This window comes from Dermacentor andersoni, chromosome 1 (assembly GCF_023375885.2).
Source record: "Dermacentor andersoni chromosome 1, qqDerAnde1_hic_scaffold, whole genome shotgun sequence".
Lineage (NCBI taxonomy): Eukaryota > Metazoa > Arthropoda > Arachnida > Ixodida > Ixodidae > Dermacentor > Dermacentor andersoni.
In genome coordinates, this window is record NC_092814.1 from 259,202,004 (window position 1) to 259,227,126 (window position 25,123).

Genomic DNA, 25,123 nt, shown 5'->3' on the forward strand with positions numbered 1-25,123 from the left:
ATAATGTAGTGAGAAACTCTATGACTCCAATAGAACACAGCGGCCGAATTGACTGCAGCGCACCAAGCCAACCAAGCCGCCGGCGTTAATACCTGAATCACACTTCCGGTTTCGGTTTTGGGCGCTCGCGTTTTGAACGCTAGCTGGTATGCGTTACGCCGGCTGCGCTGATCGACACGTTTCTTTCTGCTTCTACAGCTCAACCGCGCACGTTTTTCGTGTGAAATCATTCTATTATCAAGTGGAAATGGTTGCGAACGATTTTTACAAGCCTCCATTGAATATGTGCCACGTGCAATTTCATAAAGACGCAAGACGCCTTGGGAAATGAGGAAATGTAAATTTTATTCTATATAAATTCTCATTGCGGGCTTTTTGTGCATTCCTTCAACGTTGTGGCACCAGGTAAGCAGCAGTAGTTCTCGTACTAAGCTCCACCGGACGACGTCAGCTGAAAAAAGTTAATTACAAGCATGTGCCATTTTGGTATTAACGTACACATACGAATAATGCGCGTAGAGGCGAAATGCGCGAAAGTGGTGAATGGACGTCACTACAAACAAAAAAGTTCGCTTTTACATACATGGCGTAGAAAATACCCGACTCATCCCGAATACCGTGCATACCACGAAAACATCCTATTTCCAAGCATTACCCTTTTTCCGGCTACAATCGGCGCGATATTACGCTACGAATACACAGAGGTGGCCACAACACAGGCCCTCAACCAGACCATACCCTGATCATAAGAAAGAAATTCATAGAAGAATCAAAATGGGTTGGATCGCATACGGCAGAAATTGTCAGCTCCTGACTGGAAGCTTACCATTATCATTGAAAAGGAAAGTGTACAGTCAGTGCATTTTACCAGTGCTGACATATGGGGCAGAGACTTGGAGACTGCCAAAGAAGCTTGAGAACAAGTTAAGGACCACGCAAAGAACGAATGAATATTGCTAGGCTAACGTTAAGAGACAGAAAGAGAGCGGTTTGGATCAGAGAGCAAACGGGTATAGACGATATTCTGATTGACATCAAGAGAAAAGAATGTCAATATCTACAGAGGTTCTACAGCTACCTTAATTCTACACAAGAAAAGCAGGAAGATACCTATAAAGAAAGGAGTCAGACAAGGAGACAATCTCTCTAATGCTATATAATCACTGCGTGCTTGGAAGAAATATTCAAGCTATTAAACTGGGAAGGTTTAGGAGTAAGGATCGACGGCGAATATCTCAGCAACCTTTGGTTTGCTGATGACATTGTTCTCTTCAGCAACACTGCAGACGAGGTACAACAGATGATTGAGGACCTTAACAGAGAGAGTGTAAGTGGGGCTGAAGATTAATATACAGAAGACAAAGATATAATGATGAATACCCGGGCAAGGCAACAAGAATTCAGGATCGCCAGTCAACCTCTAGAATCTAGCCGTGAAGGAGTACACCCCAAAGGGCGCAACCGTTTTAAGAGTGTGTGTGGCAGATATACACCCAAAGGGTGTAACTTTGCCTACACTCTAAAAACAGTTGCACCCTTTGGGGTGTATATTTGTCCCACAACGATAATCGTCATCTGTCTTGCCCGCGTTTCCTTTCTTTAACGCTGCGAGCCCGGTACTTCCCAGTCACGAACGGCACGCGCGTTATCAGTGTGACGCAGCATTCTCGACAGGAAAGTAGCGAGCGCCGAGTTTTTAACAAAGGAAACGCAAGCAAGGCAGATGACGATTATTGTTGTGGGACAAATATACACCCCAAAGGGTGCAAATTGTTTTTAGAGTGTAACAGTGTACACTCTACACTCTAAAAACTGCTTGCACCCTTTGGGGTGTACATTTGTCCCACAACAATAATCGTCATCTGCCTTGCTTGCGTTTCCTTTGTTAAAAACTCGGCGCTCGCTACTTTCCTGTCGAGAATGCTGCGTCACACTGATAACGCGCGTGCCGTTCGTGACTGGGAAGTACCGGGCTCGCAGCGTTAAAGAAAGGAAACACAGGCACACTCTTAGAAAAGTTTACACCCTATGGGCAGTGGCGTAGCTAGGTCGTCTGGCACCCGGGGCCCATAGGTCTTCTGTCACCCCCCCCCCCCCCCCTCCCGGGTGTAGCCGCCGCAAAGAGGCGTGTCTTCAGACGTATATGACACCCCCCCACTGGCCGCTTGCACCCGGGGCCCACGGCCCCCCGGCCCCCCCTGTTGCTACGCCACTGCCTTTGGGGCTTATCTTGTCCCACAACAATAATCGTCATCTGTCTTGCCCGCGTTTCCTTTCTTTAACGCTGCGAGCCCGGTACTTCCCAGTCACGAACGGCACGCGCGTTATCAGTGTGACGCAGCATTCTCGACAGGAAAGTATCGAGCGCCGAGTTTTCAAGAAAGGAAACGCAAGCTAGGCAGATGACGATTATCGTTGTGGGACAAATATACACCCCAAAGGGTGCAACCGTTTTAAGAGTGCAAGACAGATGACGATTATCGTTGTGGGACAAATATACACCCCAAAGGGTGCAACTGTTTTTAGAGTGTGCAAGAACAGTTTACACCCTTTGGAATGCCCCTTCTGCCACACAACGATAATCGTCATCTGCCTTAATGCGTTTCCTTTCTTTAACGCTGCGAGCCCGGTACTTTCCAGTAACGAACGGCATGCGCGTTATCAGCATGCACTCTTACACTCTAAAAACAGTTTGCACCCTTTGGGGTGTATATTTGTCCCACAACAATAATCGTCATCTGCCTTGCTTGCGTTTCCTTTCTTGAAAACTCGGCGCTCGCTACTTTCCTGTCGAGAATGCTGCGTCACACTGATAACGCGCGTGCCGTTCGTGACTGGGAAGTACCGGGCTCGCAGCGTTAAAGAAAGGAAACGCGGGGAAGACAGATGACGATTATTGTTGTGGGACAAATATACACCCCAAAGGGTGCAACTGTTTTTAGAGTGTAGGCAATGTTACACCCTTTGGCTTGCCCCTTCTGCAACACAACAATAATCGTCATCTGCCTTGATGCGTTTCCTTTCTTTATCGCTGCGAGCCCGGAACTTTCCAGTAACGAACGGCACGCGCGTTATCAGAAGGGGCACTCCAAAGGGTGTAAACTGTTCTATGGTGATAACGCGCGTGCCGTTCGTTACTGGAAAGTACCGGGCTCGCAGCGTTAAAGAAAGGAAACGCATCAAGGCAGATAACGATTATTGTTGTGTGGCAGAAGGGGCAAGCCAAAGGGTGTAACTTTGCCTAAGAGTGTGATAGCATTGCCAACAGGAAATATGAAACTCTATGGTAGAGCGGGACGAGCATAGAGTTATGGGACGAGCGGCGGGGGCGGCGCATGCGGTGACGCGCGCGACGACGAAAAATACTGTGGCGGCGCTGGTGAACTATATAGCATAAAGTTTCATACAGTAATTATTGTACGAAACTCTATGCTATATAGAAGCCTTCTATACTAGTTCACTGTACACTCTTAGGCAAAGTTACACCCTTTGGCTTGCCCCTTCTGCCACACAAGAATAATCGTTATCTGCCTTGATGCGTTTTCTTTCTTTAACGCTGTGAGCCCGGAACTTTCCAGTAACGAACGGCACGCGCGTTATCAGCATAGAACAGTTTACACCCTTTGGAGTGCCCCTTCTGATAACGCGCGTGCCGTTCGTTACTGGAAAGTTCCGGGCTTGCAGCGTTAAAGAAAGGAAACGCATCAAGGCAGATAACGATTATTGTTGTGTGGCAGAAGGCGCAAGCCAAAGGGTGTAACTTTGCCTAAGAGTGTAGCCGCGTTAAGGATGAGACACGACACGAGACGTACGAAACCAGTCGCGCCACACTTCGCTCCGTTTGCAACGTGCCGCACGAGACTGTCCGCGCCAGTCAATATATCGCGAAATGAAAATACTTAAAGTTCGAATTAGGGACTATCCTAATCGTCGATGAATTTTTTCGTTCCTCCATGTCCAATAGCATTCACGTTGTGTTCGAACAGCTATTTCGTTCGGACCATGGCTGGGGCTGTGATTTCCTTTTATCATCATCAAGTTTTTTCTCCGTGGGGTTATTTGGCTGTCGTCCGTCAACATAATGCACTGCAAACTCCGTGGTGTGGCAGGTGGGCTGGCAGCTGAAACGATGGAAAATGATATTTCGAAGTGCACATCATCCCTCGACACTTCGATTGTGCTTCCTCTACCGACTGAATTAGAAAGTGTGCACGACGTGACTATAGACAAGATTGCCGCGAAGCTTCTGAAAGACAATTTCATTTTGACCGCTTTGGAATTGCATGCCGAGCTCTTGGAAAGCGGCAGGGAACTACCCAGGCTGCGGGACTATTTTTCTAACCCTGGCAACTTTGAAAAGCATAGCCACTCGACTTTTGATGCTTCTCCGGTGCTGCGTGCGTATACAGAAGCAATTTATTTCGCTTGTATGATGTCTGCACTGGTGGGCTTTGGAACGGCTCTCTGTAAAACAGCTGTTGTCGGCGAAGTACTGTTAAGCGTCTGCGCGCAGTGCATAGCAATAGAAAAATGTTTGCATCTGATTCGCTCTACAGGAGGTAGTGCGAAACTGACGCACATATGCCATGTTGTTGCTGATCAGCTGTTTTACTTTGCAAGAAAGTGTATTGTGGATGGTGAGAATTCTACACACGCGCGCTCGCATGCGCATATGCAAGACTTCACATAGAACATTGGAGATGAGGAAACCTTAATTTTCCGATCCTTTCTATGCCATTTTGAACGCTGAGCATTCTTTGTATTCACAGAATAATGCAGCTGACAAAGTTAGCTTCTTGGTTCTGTAAATGGTAGCTGTATCAGCTCGTTTGCGTGCTTAAATTTCCTGAAATAGTGGTGTAGTGGTAGGAACTTGAGACTCAAGTTATTACGCCTTTTCAACGGTGGTTCTTTGCTTTCGCCACCCTTGTGTGAATAAAGGTGGAAGAATAGCAGTTCATACTGTAATTCCTGTATTTTAGCCTGCGATTTCTTTGGAATATTTTTGTTTGCCTGCTATACTGTTTTGTTTGCTGATGTTCTTTGTGTGTTGGTTTTCGTTTGACTAATGAACTGCTTAATTTTTCCACAGCAAGAACATCGAGTGTCCAGACATTTGATTCTTTGGATTTCACACGGTATTCAGATGACGGAGAGAAACAACTGGATGAAAGAGTTGCTGGTAGGTTAAGTCATGTTTGATACAACTTGTGTATAATATTGTTGAATGTTAAATTATAAAATTGTTTCTGCATAACTATCGTGACCAACCGTCTCGAAGGAGGTAATGATGCTTTTCATTTTTTACCATAGTACAAGGACATCATAAACTACAGTCCCTGGTAGATTTGTTCAACAAGTATTGTAACCAATGGTATAAACTATTATGTTGAAGAAACAGTGAACATCTGCTATCTCTACTTCATCTGTAATATCAACTAGGTTAGTTGCACTTTCAAGCCCTTGTTTTGCATTCAAAATTAATGATGTTTTATTATAAGTTTCTGACTTCTTCTTTGAGGAATCCACATACTTTCATAATAGTGTTCAGTGCTAGGCTTGCCCATACACACCTAGTCACCACCAACTCTATGCATCTGCATGCATATTCAAGGAGTTTTTGTCAACATAACTCCAGTTCAACTACTTCAGTAAATATCAGAAATGCTTGTCCGTTATTACCTAGTCTTTGTGCATTGAGAGACAACTTAATCAGTTTCCTTTTTTTTAACAGGTACCTCAAAAAGCAAGTGATTCTCCTGGCTTCTTTATTACTCATAAATGTGGAAATGCATTGACAGATGTGTCTTATATTTACATTTTTGCATGTGCTGTTGTGTATGCCATGAGTGCTCCTTTAACCTCTTGTATTTTTGCCACATCTTTGGAAGGCAGTAATTTTTTCAAGGCCTATTTGAGGTAGATATTCATATGAAAGAATAGTGCGGGACAAAATTTGGTCCAAGCAGGGCTATTAAGCATGAAAAATTAAAAACGTAACAGAAAGCAGTAAATAAATGAAGGCAATGTGGTAATGTGACACTAGGAGTAAGGCATGTGAGGCAGAACAAAAAATAGTAGAGAGCATGACATCTGACAACTAGCCTTGGCTTCTCCTCTGACACCTCTGACCCTCCTCTGACACCGCTCTTCCCTCTTTCTCTCTGTGGGGCCCAATGGCATGCTGACTATTGGGAAAAGGGCCTGCACATGGTTGGTGAACCTCTAAAGGCACTGTTTGGTTTATGGTGGCTATTAATGGGAGGGGGACACCTGCGTCACACTCTCTGCCATGCTCTCTGTGATTCTCCGCTCACTCTGCTAAGCATGAGGCGGTTAGAAATTGTTACGGAGTCGGGCTCTTTACCAGTTTGTGTCACTGTTACAGTGAAAAACTTTCAGTAGTTGTTTTTACTATCATTTGTACATCATATTTTATTTATTATTCCTTAAAACATTCTTGTGCATATTAGCTATTTTTTTTTTTCAACATATTAAGCTGATGCAGTATTTATAATGTTCAGTCTCGCTTTGTATTCTTAATAGAAAGTTTGTGGTCGACAATGTGAATACCTTTCCTTTAGCAGTTTGAGGCAGCATGGCCTTTGAAAATTCAGCTACATATATTTTACATGAAAAATATTTTCGACATAAAAGTGACTCTGGAGTGTCTTTTTTTATTGTACATTGTCGTCGTATACTTAAAAAGTGTTTTAACATTTCTTTTGTTTATGTTAGTTCTAGAATTTGAGCTTAGGAAGGCTCGTGAAACCATCAAAAACCTGCGAGCAAACCTAACTGTTGTTACAGGTGTGTATACACATCTTTCATTTTTCATTGTATTGTCTTTGGAATTTAGTAGAGTGCATGAAAGTATTCTTCCTGATGTGCTGTGTGATAAGCATATGCAGATACACCTATGTGAGGTGACCTTATTGGCTATATATTTGCTGGACTAGGACTGTACCAGTGATCACAGGTAGAATCGCTAGTATTGACGAGATTGAGCTTTTCGTAAAAGTAAGAAATGTATGTATGGAAGTGCAGTAAAAATGTTCCATGCAAATGCTTAAGTTACTTCAAAAGAGTGATAGCAATGTCTTTGTTTCACTTTTGTGTGTCCCTTTCTTCCTTGTTTTTTTTTGCTCTTATACTGTGCAGAGTCTGACCCAAACACTCCTGACAATGGCAGTGAGCACACAACTGTTTCAGAGGAACCATTGCGCCCTCATGAGCGGCGAGCTGTCAACTTCCTTCTGAACGAGTATTTACTAAAGCATGATTACAAGCTGACATCCATCACTTTTTCAGATGAGAACGAAGTCCAGGTATTTATTTACTAGTTATTTATGTATGCATATTATTTATTTATTTATTTGTTTATTTATGTTACCTTCTATGCCATATGACACTAAAGAGGGGAGTGGTTACAGAGCAACAAGAAAAAGAACAATTACAGCAATAATTAATGTATGCAAAAAAAAAGGCTCCCACCTATACAATATACAATAACTATACAATACAGTAGAACCTCATTCATACGTTTTGTAAGAAAACACAAGAAAGAACATACTAATGGGTTAAATGTATGATCTGAGGTCACTAAAAAATTTGCAACTCGACTGTTGTCGATGTGTACATAAAACAAAGCATTGCATGAATTGTTGCAGCGTGAGACACCGGCGCACGCTGAAGTGTTGGGGCTTGAGTGGCCAGGGATGTGTGTTGTCATTTTTGCAGTTTTGGCAAGCTTATATTTGCGCTCCTTGAATTCGGCCTGGCTCAGCAGCTTCTTCAAGCAAGGCACTTTGGCGAGAAGTTTTTGACGCGCTCACTTAGCGTGAATCATTGCTGCAGTAGTTGCTGATGTGCATTGAGCCGTTGGGGCCCCGAGCATTCTGAAATGCACATTGTCGTTTTATTGCCTAGTGTTACAAGCGGACCACAAGGAAACTGAAACGAAATCAAGTTGGTTGGTAACGACGGAATATCATGCCTACAGTGCCACCAGAGCGAAACGTCACACTCACTTCGTGCTGCCTGCAGCAGTTAATGGCAGCGCATTTGGGTTATTGCCTATTAAAAGTGGGGTACGCTTCCCTTAAGCTCTATGCCCTTACGTACTGTGAAGCATATAGATAAAGATGCTTATCGCAATAAAGTTGGTGGTGATAGCTGTGAATGCGGCGTGCGATGACCTGGAATGAGATTTGCTGGTACCGGAATAGGAAATGAGCACATGCCGACGTTTTCACGCGAGATGGACAGGCACGTATTATGGTAAAACTGCTGCGGTGGGCAACTACTGTTCTCAATCGCACGAGCATCGTGCATTTTTTAAAAGTGTGATCTAGCAACCGGAAAACGTATCATGCAATGCTTGGCAATGTACCTTAATGTTGGTGCCGAAAGATTGTGTTTGTCGAGAACATATGAACTGGTAAGAAAGAAGCGTAACTGTATGGAGTTATTTTTGTGTTCTCGATCGCGAATGTTTGTGCTGGGAAATCATATGTAACAGGATCATATCAACAAGGTTCTACTGTATTAGCTGTGATTAGTCAGCAAGTACAAAAAATACGTAACTCTAAATGGTAAACAGTTTTAATATGAAATTTCACCTAGTTATACAATGCTAGCTAAAGTATGACGAAAAAGTTGGTTATTATTGATAGTTACAGTATCCTCGGGGAGGATGTATGGGGCAAAAAGAGATAGGTAAAATGACTTAGTGTTACAAGATACGACGTCAACTTTATGACGGTGGTCAACACAATTAGGTGGTTACAAAGCATATAATTATGGTATAATTTGTGAAATAGACTTAAACAGGATATTTTACGGCATGATGCAAGAGAAGAGAGGGCTAGGGTGATTTTCATTAATGTTATAATGGAAGTACAGTTATAATTGAATGAATGAAGCAAACAGAGTTATTATGTATGAGTTTGAGCAAAATAATTAGATTTTCATGGTAGGGATTGCACACAGATGAAGTGCATTCAAGCTTGAAACATACTAATGTTTTATGGAGTAATAATTTTAATGCAGATGGTGCTTTCAAAAAGTTCCAACGTATGTACACTAACATTTGAGCGGCGTTATTAGTGATGTATTCAATGTGAAGCGCTCAAGTTAGGTTAGACATGATATGAATACCCAAGTACTTAGAATTGACAGATTGCAGGGGGACATTGTTTAAATAGTTTGTCGAAGGACTGTTAGAACTTCTAGATATACGCATGACTCTGCATTTGTTAATATTTAAATTCATTCACCATTTGCATTTCTGAAACATTCCAGTTTGATGTTACTGAGACACCTCTATTGCGAACTCATGGCAAATAAATTCTGCGGAATTCGGCAAGGTGGAGGAAGGTTCATGAAGGGAAAATTGACATCCATTTGTATGTAGTACAAAGCTACAAAGGGAACCCACATGGGTTTCTCAGGAACAAAGGTTCATAGTTGAAGAAAAATTCATCCTGGTCCAGGATTCGAACCCGGGACCAACGCCTTCCGGGGTGGTCACTCTACGAGAGATTCTGTGCAGGTCCCGAAATGCCACACTGTGTTTTTTTAACAATGGTCAGTGACCTGTTATACAAATTAAGCTTTTTAAACATCCATGCACATGACTGCAGCTCCTGCTGCCAGGCTTCTGGTGCTCAAGAGCATTGTAGTTTTTAGAATGAGCACCCAAAACTTGTTAAATCTCTGCTGGGCTATGGAGGAAATAAAAGCTTCATCACACAGTCAGAAGTCAGTTCTAGTCACACACGACATGGTATTTTCCCGACAAAATATACCACTCGTGCACTGTTCAAGCACTCCAGCAGATTCAATATATCTCCTTTGTATCTAACTATCTAACTAAAACATTGAGTCATTGTTCATATATGAGCTTATGCAGTTGAATCTCGTTAATTTGAACACGCTTAATTCGAACTTCCGTTTTTTTTCTCGCCATGGTCCCGTCAAAGTTATGTGTATTCCAATGGGCAAAAACGCCTGGTAATTCGAACGCACAAGCATTTGCGACGGTTAATTCGAACATACCGTGCTCCGACAGTGCTCTTAGCAGCCCGCAAAATCTTGAGGCGGCGCCTTCGACCAGCATTGCGCTGACCCCGCCATAGAGGAAAGGCTTAGTAAAGACCTCTCAATGCCGCGTGTGCAAAAAAAAAAAAAAAAGAAGGTAGCAGAAATTTTATCCTCTCTCAAAGCATGGTCGCCGTTTTTGCGTCGCGCCATAATGCCCCAGCCACTCTAGCGGCAAAACGCTTGCCGCGGGTGGGATCAATGCTGGGCCGATTTTTCATGGCTTGCCGCGGGGGCAAGCGAGCCGCGAGTACAGGAGACCAATAAGAGTGGCCCCTACAGTGACATACGTGCGGGAAATTGGTATCATGGGGATCTGCCTGGCCGCTCTATTTGTTCTCGCGTCTGGTTCAGCCAGATTGCTTCTTTCGCACTATCGTCTGCTCGCGTCAGCTCTCACTCGCACTTGTTTTGGTTGGCTTGGTTGGTCTTGTCCGGACTTGTTTTTTTATAATGATGCGTCTAAACTGAGATGTTGTGATGGAAAGGTTGTTGGAGACAGTGCGCCATATCTGATTCCGTACAAGAAGACAGACCCTGAATTCAAGGACACGAATGTGACAACCACTACCTCATTCTTCTTGTCTCTTGAACGCGACGACGCAGAACAGAAGGGAGCACACCAACATAATTATGATCAGCGGCAACGACTTCACCATCTTGATAAGACATGACTCGCATTAAGAACGCAGGACGAAGAAGGTAAACACAGTTCCGATCTGTCAGCAGACGAAGGAAAAAAAATTGGAGGACGCTTAAGCTTTGCCTTCAAGAGTGGAACGCGACAGCATTCCCGTCGACCCGCCAAGGGGTGTAAGACAATGGGCTACGGTGCAGCGACTACGTGCCCCGCATCGGACGCGGTGAGCGTCGAGCAACGCACGCCTGAGCCTTAGAAACAGCTCGTTTCTAAGGCAACACCGCGTTCACTAGAGGCGCTTTTGTACCGCTTTGAAGCATCGAACTCGTGGCTCAGTGGTAACGTCTCCGTCTCACACTCCGGAGACCCTGGTTCGATTCCCACCCAGCCCATCTTGCAAGTTGTTTTTTATTCATGAAGTGCCTGCTGGGATTTATCGCTCACGGCCAACGCCGCCGACGCCGACGACACCGGCTTTTCTGCGACACGAGCTCCTTAACGCTATCGCGTTAAAATGCGCGAGCACACAGAGGGAAGCAGCAGTGGAGACCCAGTCCTGGCCTGGGCAACTCCGCTGCTTCGGTGGCAGTAGGTGACAGAGGTAATTAGAGCCATCCAGCAAGCTGGTGGGAAAGCAAATCTGCTTCCCTTCCATCTTTCCTCGCAACTATGCTCCCCTCGCCCTCCCTCTCAACTCCCTCATTTTTGACATTCTCCGTGCCGGCACCGGCGGCGCCAGCCCTGCCGGCTCGGCGTCGGCTTAGCCCGCTCCTTGAAGTTTTGTTTTCTGCCGTTATCGGGGGGAAGCGAGTATTAGGCGGCGTGGGCAGTTTCGTGGTCCTCGTTCACTGTGCGCTTGCACGCCGCGATATTTCACGACTCACACCGTTCGTGCATCATGCTGTGGTGCACAAATACTTCAAAAAGAAGTCCTTTTAATTACAAAAATTTTTTGGGCTCCTTCAAGTTTGAATTGTCGAGATTCAACTGTATATATCATATGAGTCATAATATTGTTTATTTGTAATCTTGTATGACTCACACATAAATTACATCAAATTTTTGATCATTCATCATGTGACAATAGCATTTTTTAAAGATTATTTAATCTTTTTAGATTTCAGCAAAGTCTTCAACAAGGTCTGTCGTAAATTACTATTGTACAAGGTGAACGTACTAAATCTAGACTGCAATTTGCTTAAGTAGATTGAATGTTCTTAGATTAATTGTGTGCAATATGAAATGGCTAACGGTCATAACTCGTCACCTACTGTGGTACATTATGGTGAACGATAGGGGTCACTCCTTCGACCTTTCTTATATTTAATTTGCATTAACGATTTCAGTTCCACTATTTCTTCCGACATTCACCTTTTTGCTGATGATATGTCATATTTTGTAAAATATCTAATTATGATAACTGTTCCTGCCCCAATCTAATCTGACCTAAATACCATAATTAGTGCAGTAAATTTTTTTTTAAATTCCCATTTTTGAATCAAGAACTCTGTGGATGTGACATGGGTACTCTACCACTACTCCACAACAGCTTTGCGTTGCCTGGAGGGAAAAAAATTATGTTTCTCTTTTACTCTCCTAGTTCACAAAATAACTTTAATGGGTGATATTAAAGTTAACAGCAGGAAACATGAAATCCCATAATTTGTGTTTGAAAATGAAGCTGAAAAGTACTGTTAAATGAAAAAATGTACTACCCTTGTAGTTTACGAGTGCCATCAAGCAGACCGTGTCAAAGAGTATTAGCCAATTCGATAACCCCTGAGATTTATAATGCCACACTTTATGGGCCACCGATGTATAAACCTTCGACATGCTGGGTACATGAAGTGTACACATCAGACTTGTTCTTAACAAACTACATGTGAAATACTTGTAATCAATAACATTTTTTCTAGATTTTGTGATATAACGATTATTTTGTTTACTCCGTAACGTCAACTGTAATTCAGTTACTTTTTTCATGCATATAACAAGTTACTTTATTGAATAAACAAGCTATAACAGGCGACAGCTTTGAGAACCTGAATTTGATGGGAAACAAGAGTAGAACACCTGAGATTGTGCCACACAGCAGCCTCGCGAATGCGCATGTTCAGACAGGCAAACCTGGGAGCTCAGTGTGTTTTCTCATTGAACCTGTGCTGATATTTTTCGATAGTGAAAGCCAACTAAGATGTTAATGCTAGGAAATCAGATATGGGTACTTTTTTCAGCTTCTCATTGGGCCAGCTGGGAGCTTTTCCAGGTACCAGCAACAATGAAGTGCTACGTTTTATTAAGGACCCAGATGCTGTGTAACCGCAATATGGTGCTCAAGATCTGTATATGTTACAATACGGCCCTCCCCCCCCCTCCCCCCCCCAGCACACATTTTTTTCATAGAGTGAGCTGGCTAATCACCAGGTTTCTCCCTGTATTTTTTCTCCTCAAGCAACTTTTTAGTGTCTCTTCTCATGTCCTCAGAACAAAAACAAAAAAGGATGATGACTGGCGAAATTAAATTTTTTTTTAATTCAAAATTTTTTAAAAGTTTTTAGTGCAGAGGAAACTATGAAGGACTGCAAGGATGCACTGGAAGTGCCAGACCAGCTGGTTATATTTACTGTATCTATGCAATATTAATAGAAGTTCGGAGGAAAGTAGCATAGATGTAATTGATTACTTTTGAGTAATTCCTCAATTACTTTTATGGGGCAGTAATTGGTAACTGTAGTCAATTATATTTTTGAATGAAGTTATTGTAATTGGTTAATTTTTTTTCTGTAACATGTACAAGTCTGATACACAAATAGTTTGGCTCCATTCAAGCTGAAGTACCCGATGGAAAATTGAGGCCACTGCAATCCCTGCTGTATATTGCATTGTCAAGGTTTGCGTCCTTGCAGGGGTATTTCCTGGCTCATGCATCTAATGCCCTGGAGAACTTCAAATTTTATTGTGTCATTGATAACCCAAACCACCCTTGTTAGATAAATTTGCCTGCTTACAGAGGCACAAAGTGGTAGCAGTGCAGGGTGGCATTTATGCAGAAACCAGTCCTGAGCATTGCTTCTGTAAACATTTGCTCAGTTGTATGACTGAGGTTGCTAGGTCATGCAAAAGGGGGCATGGAATGGGAGCTGCGTAGCACAGTCATTGACATTTGCAGTGGAGTCTGATTTTTGTGTTGTAGCATAATTTTAAAAAATTGCCTTTGGCCAATAGTGCATTTCCTGCTCTTGCATGACAGATCATAATGTGCTCAAATTGACAGTCAAGGCTAACTGCTTGTGGTACATTTGTGGTTATGGCACTCTCCTGCTGAGCACAAGGTCATGGGTTTATTCCTGACCGTGGCAGCCAGATGCTGATGCTGAGCTTTGGGTGCATGGTAAATAATCCCAGCTGGTGAAAATTATGGTGCTTCTCATAGCTGCTATGTTACTTTGGGACATTAAACTGAATCATTCACCTTGATAGCAGATGTGATGATGGTGTCAGTGTAGAAGGTTCCTTCTACACTGATGGCTGTGTAAAGCAAGTTGTGACTCCATAATTTAGCACAAGTTAAATAGTCATATGAGCGTCTGCCAAGAATGCATTTTTGAAGTCTTAGAACTATGAGTGGAAAGTTGCTGTCCCATGGCCACGTGTTCGTTTTACATCAAGGTTTGACTGCTGCTATAGCCTACATTGCCATGCTTTCAGGACTTTGAGGACTGGGATGACGTAGGTCTGAACATTCCCAAGCCACCCGATCTGGTGCACCTATACCGTAGTTACAACAAGCACTCCCGTCTTTGTTGCGATGTTGTAGAATGTCAAGTGCAAACTGACTTTGAAGATTCAAATGTGCAGCGAGACCTTACAAATAACTTGGAAGCTCTTGCAGCTGAAAAGGCCGCCCTGGTGAGTTGCCATCATCTTTTATCAAGCATGAATAGTGCAAACCACTCACTAAAACGAGGGTTTTCTGATCGTAATGGTTACTTTGCATTTCTTGATGTTGCTTTGAAGTCTTAAACCAAGGTTGTAAAATTTTCTACGCTCCCATTGGCTGACTTAAAAGGGCCCTGAAACATCTTTTATTGAAATTTAGAAATGCATTTTACATTAAAATAGGCTGTTTCATAAGTACTTTGCAGCAAAAAGTACTTCAGTGTGTTCAGCAGACGCAGAGTTATTAGCAGTCAAAGATTGCCTTTGATCCCCTTTGCAATGCTTATGCTCCTTCTTCCATACATTGCACTGTGAAGGCTACGATGGAGTGGGCATGCCCCCAATGCTCCGCCTAATAGCGTGCAATTCAAATTTGATTTTAGGTGTTCACGTAGACGCCACTACTTCCGATTTTAATGCCTACAATGCGCCAAACTTGGAGGCTACCGTATTTACCCGCGTATAACCCGCCCCTGCGTATAACCCGCACCCCTAACTTTGAACTCGGCGGAAAAAAAAAAAAAAAAAACTCGCGTATAACCCGCACGTTTACCTGAAAAAAAAAAAAAAATGAGCGCTAGAAAGATGCAACTCACACTCAGTGATCATTTCGTTTTCAGAACATTTATTCAAACGACCGCCACCACGTCACTGGTTATCCGATTCTTAATCGTCGCCGCTCTCACTACTGCCATCCGAGGCTTCATCGCCACTCTCAAAGACGTAGTCGTCCTCGGAACCATCCAAACTATTACTGATCGCACATTTTTTAAAGCTTTTCCGCACCAAATCGGCCGGTATCGCTTTCCACGCATCCACGATCCACTGGCACAGCAATGGAATATCAGGCCTTCGCACGCGTCCCGTCGGTGTGAGGGCGTAAATGCCGTCGGCCATCCACTGGGCATACAGCCGCTTCACGTGTGCCTTGAACGGCTTGTTCAGGCACACGTCGAGTGGCTGTAGCATGGACGTCATGCCGCCAGGTATTATGACGAGGTCGGTGCTGGTCTCGGCAAGGCGAGCCTTCACCGCATCAGTGCAGTGGCCTCTGAAGGAATCTAGTACGAGCATCGACCGGCGTGCCAGCAAGGCACCTGGTCTTCGCTCCCAGATTACTCGAAGCCAGTCACCGACTAGGCCACTGTTCATCCACGAATTTTCTTCCGCACGCACAACGATTCCTGGGGGCAGTGGAATGCTAGGTAGCGTCTTGCGTTTGAAAATGACATACGGGCGCAGTTTCGTGCCGTCAGCCAAAGCGCATAGCATGACTGTGCAGCGCAGCTTGGCATTTCCGCCGGTCAGCACGCTGACTGATCTGGAGCCCTTTTTTTCCATGGTCGTGTCCATCGGCATCTCAAAGTACACAGGTGTTTGATCAGCATTTCCCACCTGAGACAGCAAATAGCTGTGCTCCTTCCGAAGTGCGATCACATATCGTTGAAAGTTCAACAACTTTTCCTCGTAGGCTTCAGGAAGCCGCTGGCACATGGTTGTTCGCCGCCGCATAGAAAATCCATGTCTTCGCATGAAGCGCTGAAGCCATCCACGGCTTGCACGAAACTCACGTGGAATGTTCAATTCCCGGGCCAACTTCAGGGCTTCCATTTGCGCCATCTCAGTCGAAACAGCGTGGCCACGACTTCTCTGCTCCTCAATGAACTTCGCAAGCTGCGTCTCGAGGTGGGGGTACGCGCCAGTCTTCGGACCCCGAAACGCTCGCCTGTCCCGGTTCGTTGCTTCGAGACTCTCTTTTTTCTTCCTCCAGTCGCGAATGCACGACTCGTCGACGTCATGCTGTCTTGCAGCAGCTCTGTTGCCGATTTCTTCGGCAGCGGCTATAATCTTTAGCTTCTCTTTCGCTGTGAAACACTGCCGTCGAGTCGCACTCATGATGCCAAAACAAAGCAGGCAAACAGTGCAAACTGGGGTAAGTACACTAAACAGCGCCTAACGCGAGGCTCAACAATGCTGGCCTTTCGTTGGCCCTTCATCGGCTTGACAAGCGTCGATGACGATGGGGATGGCGGACTACACGGGGAGGCCGCCGCACATTGCGGTGAAGCCGACCCCCCCCCCCCCCCCTCCCAAGGAAAAAATTCGCAGATAACCCGCACCCCCACTTTTTAAACGCGTTTTTTCACATTTTGGTGCGGGTTATACGCGAATAAATACGGTATCTCTAAACTTATGGTTGAGTTCACGGTGTCTCGAACGTCGTCTTTATTTTCGCATGTGTGAGTACATCAGTCGCTCCCACATTGGGTAAGCGATGGATACCGCTCTGCAAACTCGTGATGAAATAATTGCTCACGTAACGAGCTTCAAGCATGATGGTGACCCACCTTGAAGGTGTGCAACTCGGGAAGCAGATATCCTATACCAGTTGGATGTCGGCATTTGGGCCAGCTTGCCACATGCCTGGAGCCTCACCAACCACAAAGACCACTTGGAGCACGTGGTTGTTCTCAGCTAGCGGCAGCGAGCTCTCCCTCTTGGAGTGCGCGCTCGCACTCATATGACACAGTAAGGCCGTGCTACGTGGTGCGAACCGGTTTTGTCCTGCGACAGCTTGACCGACGGATAGTAGCCACATCCAAATTGCCAATTCTGGAGCGCTGTCAATAGCTCAATACGAAGCAATGTCTGCCAAGGTGTCTAGTGAGGAGCAGTTAGGAGTGAGCGCGCTGGCAAGAATACGTGTAGTCTGATCTTAGGTTTAGTTTGGTTCGAGGCTAGTTGAGTGTTCAAAACTAATCGAAATTAGCAAGACCCAATTGCTACTACACCAATAAGCAGTTTGGCCAAAGTTTTTAATTCCTATGCGGGGGCTGCGGCTGGGCATTAGAAAACGATAGTTGGCTTCTTTCGGAAGTATGTAATTCATATGGAAATTCTAAAGCAGATTTTCGCTTACTTCAGTCTGTTTATTAAACTGCGTCAATATATATACACAGTAACAACTGGAAGACGTTTACTGATCTAAACACTCTTCTTTACTGATGTCAGCTATCAGCCAATAGCAGTCGTCTATGGGAATCTTGCATATGACAATATATGCAAGACCCATTTACTATGACATTGATAAGCAGTGTGGCCAAAGTTTAATTTATACATGGACGGCTGTGGCCAAGTGTTAGCAAATTATAGTTGGCTTCTTCCAGAAGTATGTGATTCTTATCGAAATCCGAAAGGAGATTTTTGCTTACTTCAGCCTGTTTATTAAACTGTATCAATAAATATACATAGTAACTGTTCCTTGAAAAAAAAAAAAGAAAGTGCACTTATCTAACACCCTTCTTGACTGATGTCAGCTATCAGCCAGTAGCAGCCGTCTATGAGAATACTGCATATTACAATATGTACAAGCCACAAGCAGCTTCGAAATGGGTGAGGTGGAGGCCTCGTTTCAAAAGAGAGTGTTTGAGAAAAATATGACATTGCGTTGTACTTGTGAGCTCCACGCGTTGCGCACGACTGCAAAATTTGGCTGAGATGTTCACAGCAGCATTTGCTATCTATGAACTGTGGTTTTTCACCAAGCCTGAGGAGTGGTTCAGGACCCTTTTAAAGCATAGGATAGTGCCAAAGTCCATTTCGCTTATGGGTGTAGTGTTGAGTTGCATCTAGGTGTACATATGAAAAGTTGCATGCCTGTCTCCTTCACCATAGTAACAACCAGCACAGTGGAGACTGTTTCTGTTGGGGCTTTTCTTCCTTCCTTCCTTTTGCTTTGCTGGTGCTGCACTGCCTGTACACTTTATCATTTTTCTTTTTTTGATTAGCAGGTGCCATTTTGATACATGTGAACATGCACTGCTTTATTTTTGTATACTGTGCACCGCATTTTTTTTTCATTAGCATGTTGTGCATTGTTTGTGTGTTTATGTATGCAGTGTTCAGTCTAGTGCATTTCTGTCGATCATGATTAATAGTGCGGCAGCACAAAAACAGTGAAGTCCACTGACAACACAGAATACCAGTTGCTTTGTTAATAGAATGCACAATCAGAAAATGCACAAAAGTGGATGAAATGCATGACACGTTCATATAGCCAGTACACATATTTGATTTACCTAACTAACGGACTGGAAACTTCACTAGTACCATAAAAGCAACTTGAACCTCCATTAAGAAACTGCCTTTTGCCACAGCATGCACAAAATTTAAGTAACTACAAAAGCCATATGTTTACAAGCATGGCCTAAATATTCCTAGTATGTGTACTGAAATGTTGTAGGATTGCACAATGAATGTTGTTCAGATTGTGGCTTCTCAGAGTTCAATGTGCACCCGTAGCAGTTTATGCTATCCGCGTTTCACAGAAATCCTCATTTTGTGTACATTTCTGCTATTCATTTGTGTGCAGCAAGCAAGAAGTGTGATATGGTAGGTGAGACCAGCTGCTCTGAGAGTAAGGATATGCTGGCTTCAGTTTGAATTTTCAGCTGTTTTCTTACCTTGCATAGGTGTAACATTTTTCAGATACGAGACATGGTCATTGCTGTGTGATTTAAGTACTGGGCTTGGGCTTGTTTGTTTTCAATCCATTAGACTGGTGACAAACCTATTAAAGTGCTCTGCTGTTGGTTACAACAATTATTTACAGGATGAAAAGAATTCACAATATTTTAATACTTTATTTGTTCCAGGAAGCTGAACTTAACCTATTAAAGGTGCATATGGAGAAGACCAACCAAGAAAATATTTTGCTAACAGCAGAGCTGGACAAAGTTTTGTTGTAAGTAAATTTTTAACCCTTTCAGGGTCGATTTTCTTTGTCATATGCGACCACCCAGGGTTAATTTTTTTTATTGCGGATTTAAATTCTTCAGAGGGACCTATTCAGGAAAAAATTTACCGTAATTTTTCTAGGGTAACCGTAAAGCGAGAAAAAAATATTTTGCATTGGTATATATGTACTGTTTATTCACGCATAACAATAAAAACAGAAATAAACTGATAAGAATTAAACATTTGATGTATTGTTATACACATAGTTCAAAGCTTAGAAAATACGCACACGAGAATATTTCGCAAGTCTCATATGTTCCTGCTCTTACACTAATATTTACGTCCATAGCGTAATCGAACTGCATAGGTGATTGCACTCAAGAAAACTGTGTGGTTGTGTGTCTGTCAAAAATGCAAAATGTGTAACAAAATTCTGCTAATCTTCATCTTATCGCCAACCAGAGACAATTAGTTTTCGCGAGTGAAAAAAAAAAGAAAAAGAAAGAGAGGAAAGAAACCTCCAAAGGAAATGCATGCATGGCGGCATCCTTCACGTATGCGCACCCCTGTGAGCAATAAACGAGCAAGTAACAGGCAGTCGCCCATTGAACGATTAGTAACGAGATAGGCTTCAGTTTTGTGAGTGCAAGAAGCCGAAACCACCAGCGGAACAAAACCCAAACTAACCGCCGCCCACCCACACGACAATGCGCGAGCGGTAGTATATAGACTCGCTGGAGCATACAAAACCATGCAGCGAAAACCAATGGAAGGAGACTCGAGAAAAAAATTCCCTTTGCTCCCGCATAATGGCAGCACAAGCCAGGAAAGAAAAAGTTAGGAAATTGGCGCGCTTTTTAAACAAACAGACAGCACCGTAAATGTACGGCATTGACCATTTTATACTTGTTCGTGACGCCGTATATTTATGTCATTGATCCTGAAAGGGTTATTGACTGCTTCCAAAATATTTGCCATACTGACACACCCATTGTGGCATACAGCGAAGCAGACAAGCCATTAATAGAAGTATGAAGAAGACACCATCATATTTCTTTGTGACATGTACACATACAGAGAATGGGTCACCTGTGTCGGCATCTAGTAAAAAAAAAAGTAAATAAAACCCATATTTTAATTGTAACCGTCATGATGACTGATGGCTGGTTGCATAGGTTTTTCTGTAGTTATTGGAGGAATGGGTCTATAGAAAAATCCTCCTCTGTAGTGGTGTTTGAACTGTTCACTTCTTTGCCAGGTGCGGTAACTACTGCTTTGTGGCATTTCTATAGCAGTGACGAGGCATGCTATGCAGCTCAATGCACATGTGGTGTGGCACTCAGATGCATGACTTCGTTATGTTCTTTGTGGAGCACTAGAGCCTGGTGTTGCAAGCATTGGAATGCTATGTTGGAAAGTGAAAAGGCAAATTTGTTTTGTGTAGAGCAAGGTTCCTTGTGTGGTTAGAAATAAACCTGGAACACTTGTCTCAAGGAATGTTTGTGAATGAGCAGTTTCTACAGAATGTACCAGTGTCAAAGCATTTATTTATTTATTTGCTTATTTATTTTAATTTAACAAACTGCAACCCTACAAGGGCTATAGCAAGTATGGGTACAGCGGAACCATAGTTATGGCAACTCCAATTTTACGACATACTGGGTGTTGCGACCGTATAGCGCAGTCCCGGAAAACAAATGAAGAACCTTGATTATACTACACAAGATTGTGCATGTCCTGTCTCGCACTACAACTCGCATGAAACTGAGAATGCAATGGCAGATGCGTCAGAAGCATTGCCAGCCACAAACAGCTCCTTTGTGGTGCTGTTCCCCTCCGTCAGGAAGGGGAGAGCGCCCATATGCATGCGGAAAGCGGAGGCTGGTTTCTGGATTGCCTCCTGGCCTCCTCTTCCCTCACACTCACTGGCCTCTCATCGTTTGTTTCCCTTCCCCCTCTTTGCGTGGCTCGACTGCCCCGCATTCGTCCCTTCATTGCCATCTCATTGCGCTTTCTCTCTCTTGGCGTTATGAGGACAAGGTCTTAACTGACTTCAGATGCATTTGGCATGTCTGGGATCTGGGTTTCTTGTAACCACTTCGAGAAAAAAAAAAGGTCAGTTAGGTGACTTGTAGATGTATAAAAATGAAAGTATATTAAATGATACCTTGATGTGCCGAGAACATGTAGCAATAGTCGGCGACTAAGGAAACACAGTTAAACTTTGCTATTATGAAGTAGGTAAAATCTGCAATTTGCTTCGTTATATCGAAATTAATTGAAAGCCCAAGCAAGCGATAGCAGAGATCAGTTGTTCACCGAGATCGTGCCATGTTTCGACGCGTATGAGCCATGCCGCACTGTCTGCGCATGCGTGGACGTGCAGACGCGAGCTTGCGCATGTCTGCAAGCGTACGTGTGGTGTGCACTTTATCGCATGCTTGGCCTGTCTTGTGTCAGCGCGCCTGGCTACGCAGCTATGGCACAGTACATTCAACTCTCTGAGAAGCAGATTTATATCATGCAAGAAAGTAGTTAATCTTTCCTTTTTGTGCTTATCTAACAGCTCTAAAAACACAACAGTTACGTTTATATATATTGAAGCATTTTGAAACACTGTCAATACACTGTCAATAATAATATAAGAAGTGGAATCTTCCAAGGCATCTATGAGTGAGCTCAGTGACCGGGCACTGTCATGTGTCTTTGTGGATGCATGCAAACCACCATTCCTCATGAGGCGTGGCAGGCGCAAGGCGCATAGACACGAGCTAGCGCACGTTCGCAAGCGTACGTGTAGTCTAGGCTTTACCGTGAGTGAGCTCTCCTCCCCCTCTTTTTTTTTTTGTTCATGCGAGTAGGCAGCACTCGTGAAGCCACCATCTTTCTTGTCTCACCCTTGCACACTTTCACTCACACCTAAAGCACAAAGTGCATGGGCAATAGGATCTTATCACACTTGGACTGTTACAGAACATGATGTGGCTCCATTGCGGTGGTCGCTCTTGTCGCGCCGTGCGCGATTTGAGAGGTTCATTTGCAAGCAGACCCTTGTAATTAAATTATGTGACCATCGGTGTCTGCGGAAGCTTCCATTTATTGTCTTGGAATTCCTTTGTGGCAGAAGCGAAATTTCGTTATATTGAAATTGCATACAAACACACTTTGTTATTTGAAGTTCTAAATGCATGATGGTCTATGGACAAGAGGTTATGAAAAGTTAAATACTTCATTATATCGAGAATTTCGTTATATTGAGGTTCGTTATATCAAGGATCAACTCTAATAAAAAAATGAGTGTAATTAGCCGTAAATGGCGTGGGATGTAAGTCTCTGTGTCGCTGTCGCCCTCTGCTGTGCCGTCGCCAAGTGCCATTTAGTAATTCATGGCTTCCGAGATTTGCGCATGGTGACAAGTTTTGCCCCAGCCATCCCATGCGTAGAAGAAGGTAATTCCAGTGGTGGGCATGGCCGGCTTCTTCTCCGCACCGCAGCGTTCACACTCGAGGGCTTCTTGTGCATTGAGGAGGCTTTCACATGCTCTGGTATTGTTGTTGCAGCTTGGATGAGGCGAGAAAAACAGGATCTTGCACTACTATATGATCCATTGCTAATTAGAAAATGATGGCTGAAAGTGTAAGAGAGTTAAAGTGCGGCTGTTTATTCTCAAGTACATTAATTTTTTTCGCTCACGCATACTCCCCTTACATTCATGTGGGTATGTAGAAGCGGTATATCTCTGCAAGAGTTCATCATGAGATGGGTAGAAAGTAGGAACGGCCACCGACTAGCCCCTTTCATTGACCTTTTGAACTGTGTATCTAGTGTTGGCTTTGTTAGCAAATGCACAAGCCTAACTCACAGGAATAGGTGTGCCAGTTCAAAGTCGAATATTCAAGCTGAAGTCTCACTGAAAGTGCAAACACACAATGAATGTTTCAGCTAAGGTGGAGCAAGCTTTAAAAGAAGGTTTCATTGCCGAGTAAAGAAAATCTGTGTGTTCTTCTGTGTGCATTTGTGTGCCATTGCTTGCTGCGGGCCACAGTTTCAATGCTGGATGGAGCAAGAAATTGTGCGCAAAGCGTGAAGTAGTAAATCATGCAATTATTTATTTGTTGATTAGTATGTTATAGTTGCTGCCCAAGCGGTAATTATCATAATTATGAGCAGTATAATTGATATGTTAATTACACCGAGCACAAATATCTGTGTATCTGCTTACGGCATGTTTATTTTATTTATTTTAAGAAAGTATGTTTGTTTATGAATACTTTTCAGGTGTTCAGGAAGGCATTTGGTTAGGGGACAACTACAGTTACTTCAATGTAAAATAAGCATTACGCAACAAGGCAAAAAAGAAGCATCAACATAACAAAATCTGTATTCACACAAAGTAGCAGTGTGTAAGATCAATACAGTCAATTCAAAAAATACAATTGAAATGAAAACTACAACTAGAAAAAAGTATGCACAGTAAGATACTAATAAATATTGCACGAAGATCATCGCACTGCATTACAGAGTAGGTGTACAATGTGGCAATTGCCATATCAATTTCTGAATCACTGCAATGCAAAATAAAAAAAAGTAAGACCAAGGCAACAACAATTAAACTATGGCATCTTCTATAAGCTGCAAGTTCAGAGGCAATGAATGGTGTGTGAACCCACACATTAAAATTAAGTTATTAACCTAAGTGCCACAAAATCAATGGATAAGAATATAGAAGAGTGCTGGAAACACAAAACCCACTAGAGAACTAGATGGTTAAGGCGTTGGAATGTTCAAGGCAGAGCTGAAACATCGCCTGGTATAGATTCTGTGAAAATCTTATGCAACAAGTGATAAAAGAGGCAATGCACAGGTTGAGTTCGCATGCAGTCTGCCTTCTACGGCCGCCTCCGCATGCGCTGGATGATGATGGTGATGATTTATTGACATCCCCTTTGAAAAAGGGAGGTGACAAATCGTCGCCTATCCTGCTTGATTTAATCAGGTATGCTATACATGCTTTTAATTATGGCATTTTGTATATACATCTCCTTAATCTTTTTTTTTCCCTCAACAGTTCCCGATCTACCTTATACCGCTACCTATGCCTGCAATGGATCTGGTCATATCAATCTTTTCACTGGTTCTTTTTCCACCAATCTAAATGTCTCTTGCTTATCTCAACTGCTCACCGGTTGATGCTTTTGTCCACATTAAATGCAAGTGCTTCTGGAAGGTGTTCATTACGTCTGGGTTTCACTGGGTGAATCCCTTCGCATTCCTTTAGGATGTGCTGAGTGGTCTCTGGATTTTTGCTGCAGCATACACATGCCTCATTTTGTTGCAAATGTTTTCTACGGTATGTTTTTGTCCTTAGGTAACCAGCTCGGGCCTCAAATAGCAAGGCACTGCCCTTTGTGTTATCATTCACATTTCCCCCTATAATTATTTTTTCCGATTCTTGTAAATCTCCATGGTCTTTTTGGTTTCCATTCTTTGCATCCAATTCGCTGTCTCTGTTTCTCTCACTTTCTTTCTGATGACTATTCACACTTTCAATTACCCTGTACTTGGTTGCCAACTTTCTTGACCTCTTCCTCCATTCTGTGTCCATGCTTTTCAGGTAGATACTTGTGCACTTTAGCTGCCCATTTATTTTGATCCATGCTCCTGAGTCTGTCTTCAAAACTAATTTTGCTTTGCGCTTCTCTGACT

At 43.3% G+C, this 25,123-nt stretch overlaps 1 protein-coding gene across 3 annotated transcripts in view; it reads left to right on the top strand.

The window, feature by feature from the left end:
• The first annotated feature begins 4,077 nt into the window (after positions 1–4,077).
• Positions 4,078–25,123, top strand: part of LOC126547836 (RAB11-binding protein RELCH homolog) — a 223,897-nt gene continuing 202,851 nt past the window's right edge. For all 3 annotated transcript variants that reach the window (XR_008609355.1, XM_050195847.2, XM_055063701.1), the window contains exons 1-6: positions 4,078–4,397; positions 5,093–5,182; positions 6,739–6,810; positions 7,162–7,328; positions 14,450–14,650; positions 19,336–19,424. Coding sequence is in view for 2 of the 3 variants with exons in the window: in XM_050195847.2 (XP_050051804.1) it covers positions 4,082–4,397; positions 5,093–5,182; positions 6,739–6,810; positions 7,162–7,328; positions 14,450–14,650; positions 19,336–19,424 (935 nt within the window). In the remaining variant the exon portion in view is untranslated. The remainder of the gene's footprint in view (positions 4,398–5,092; positions 5,183–6,738; positions 6,811–7,161; positions 7,329–14,449; positions 14,651–19,335; positions 19,425–25,123) is intronic.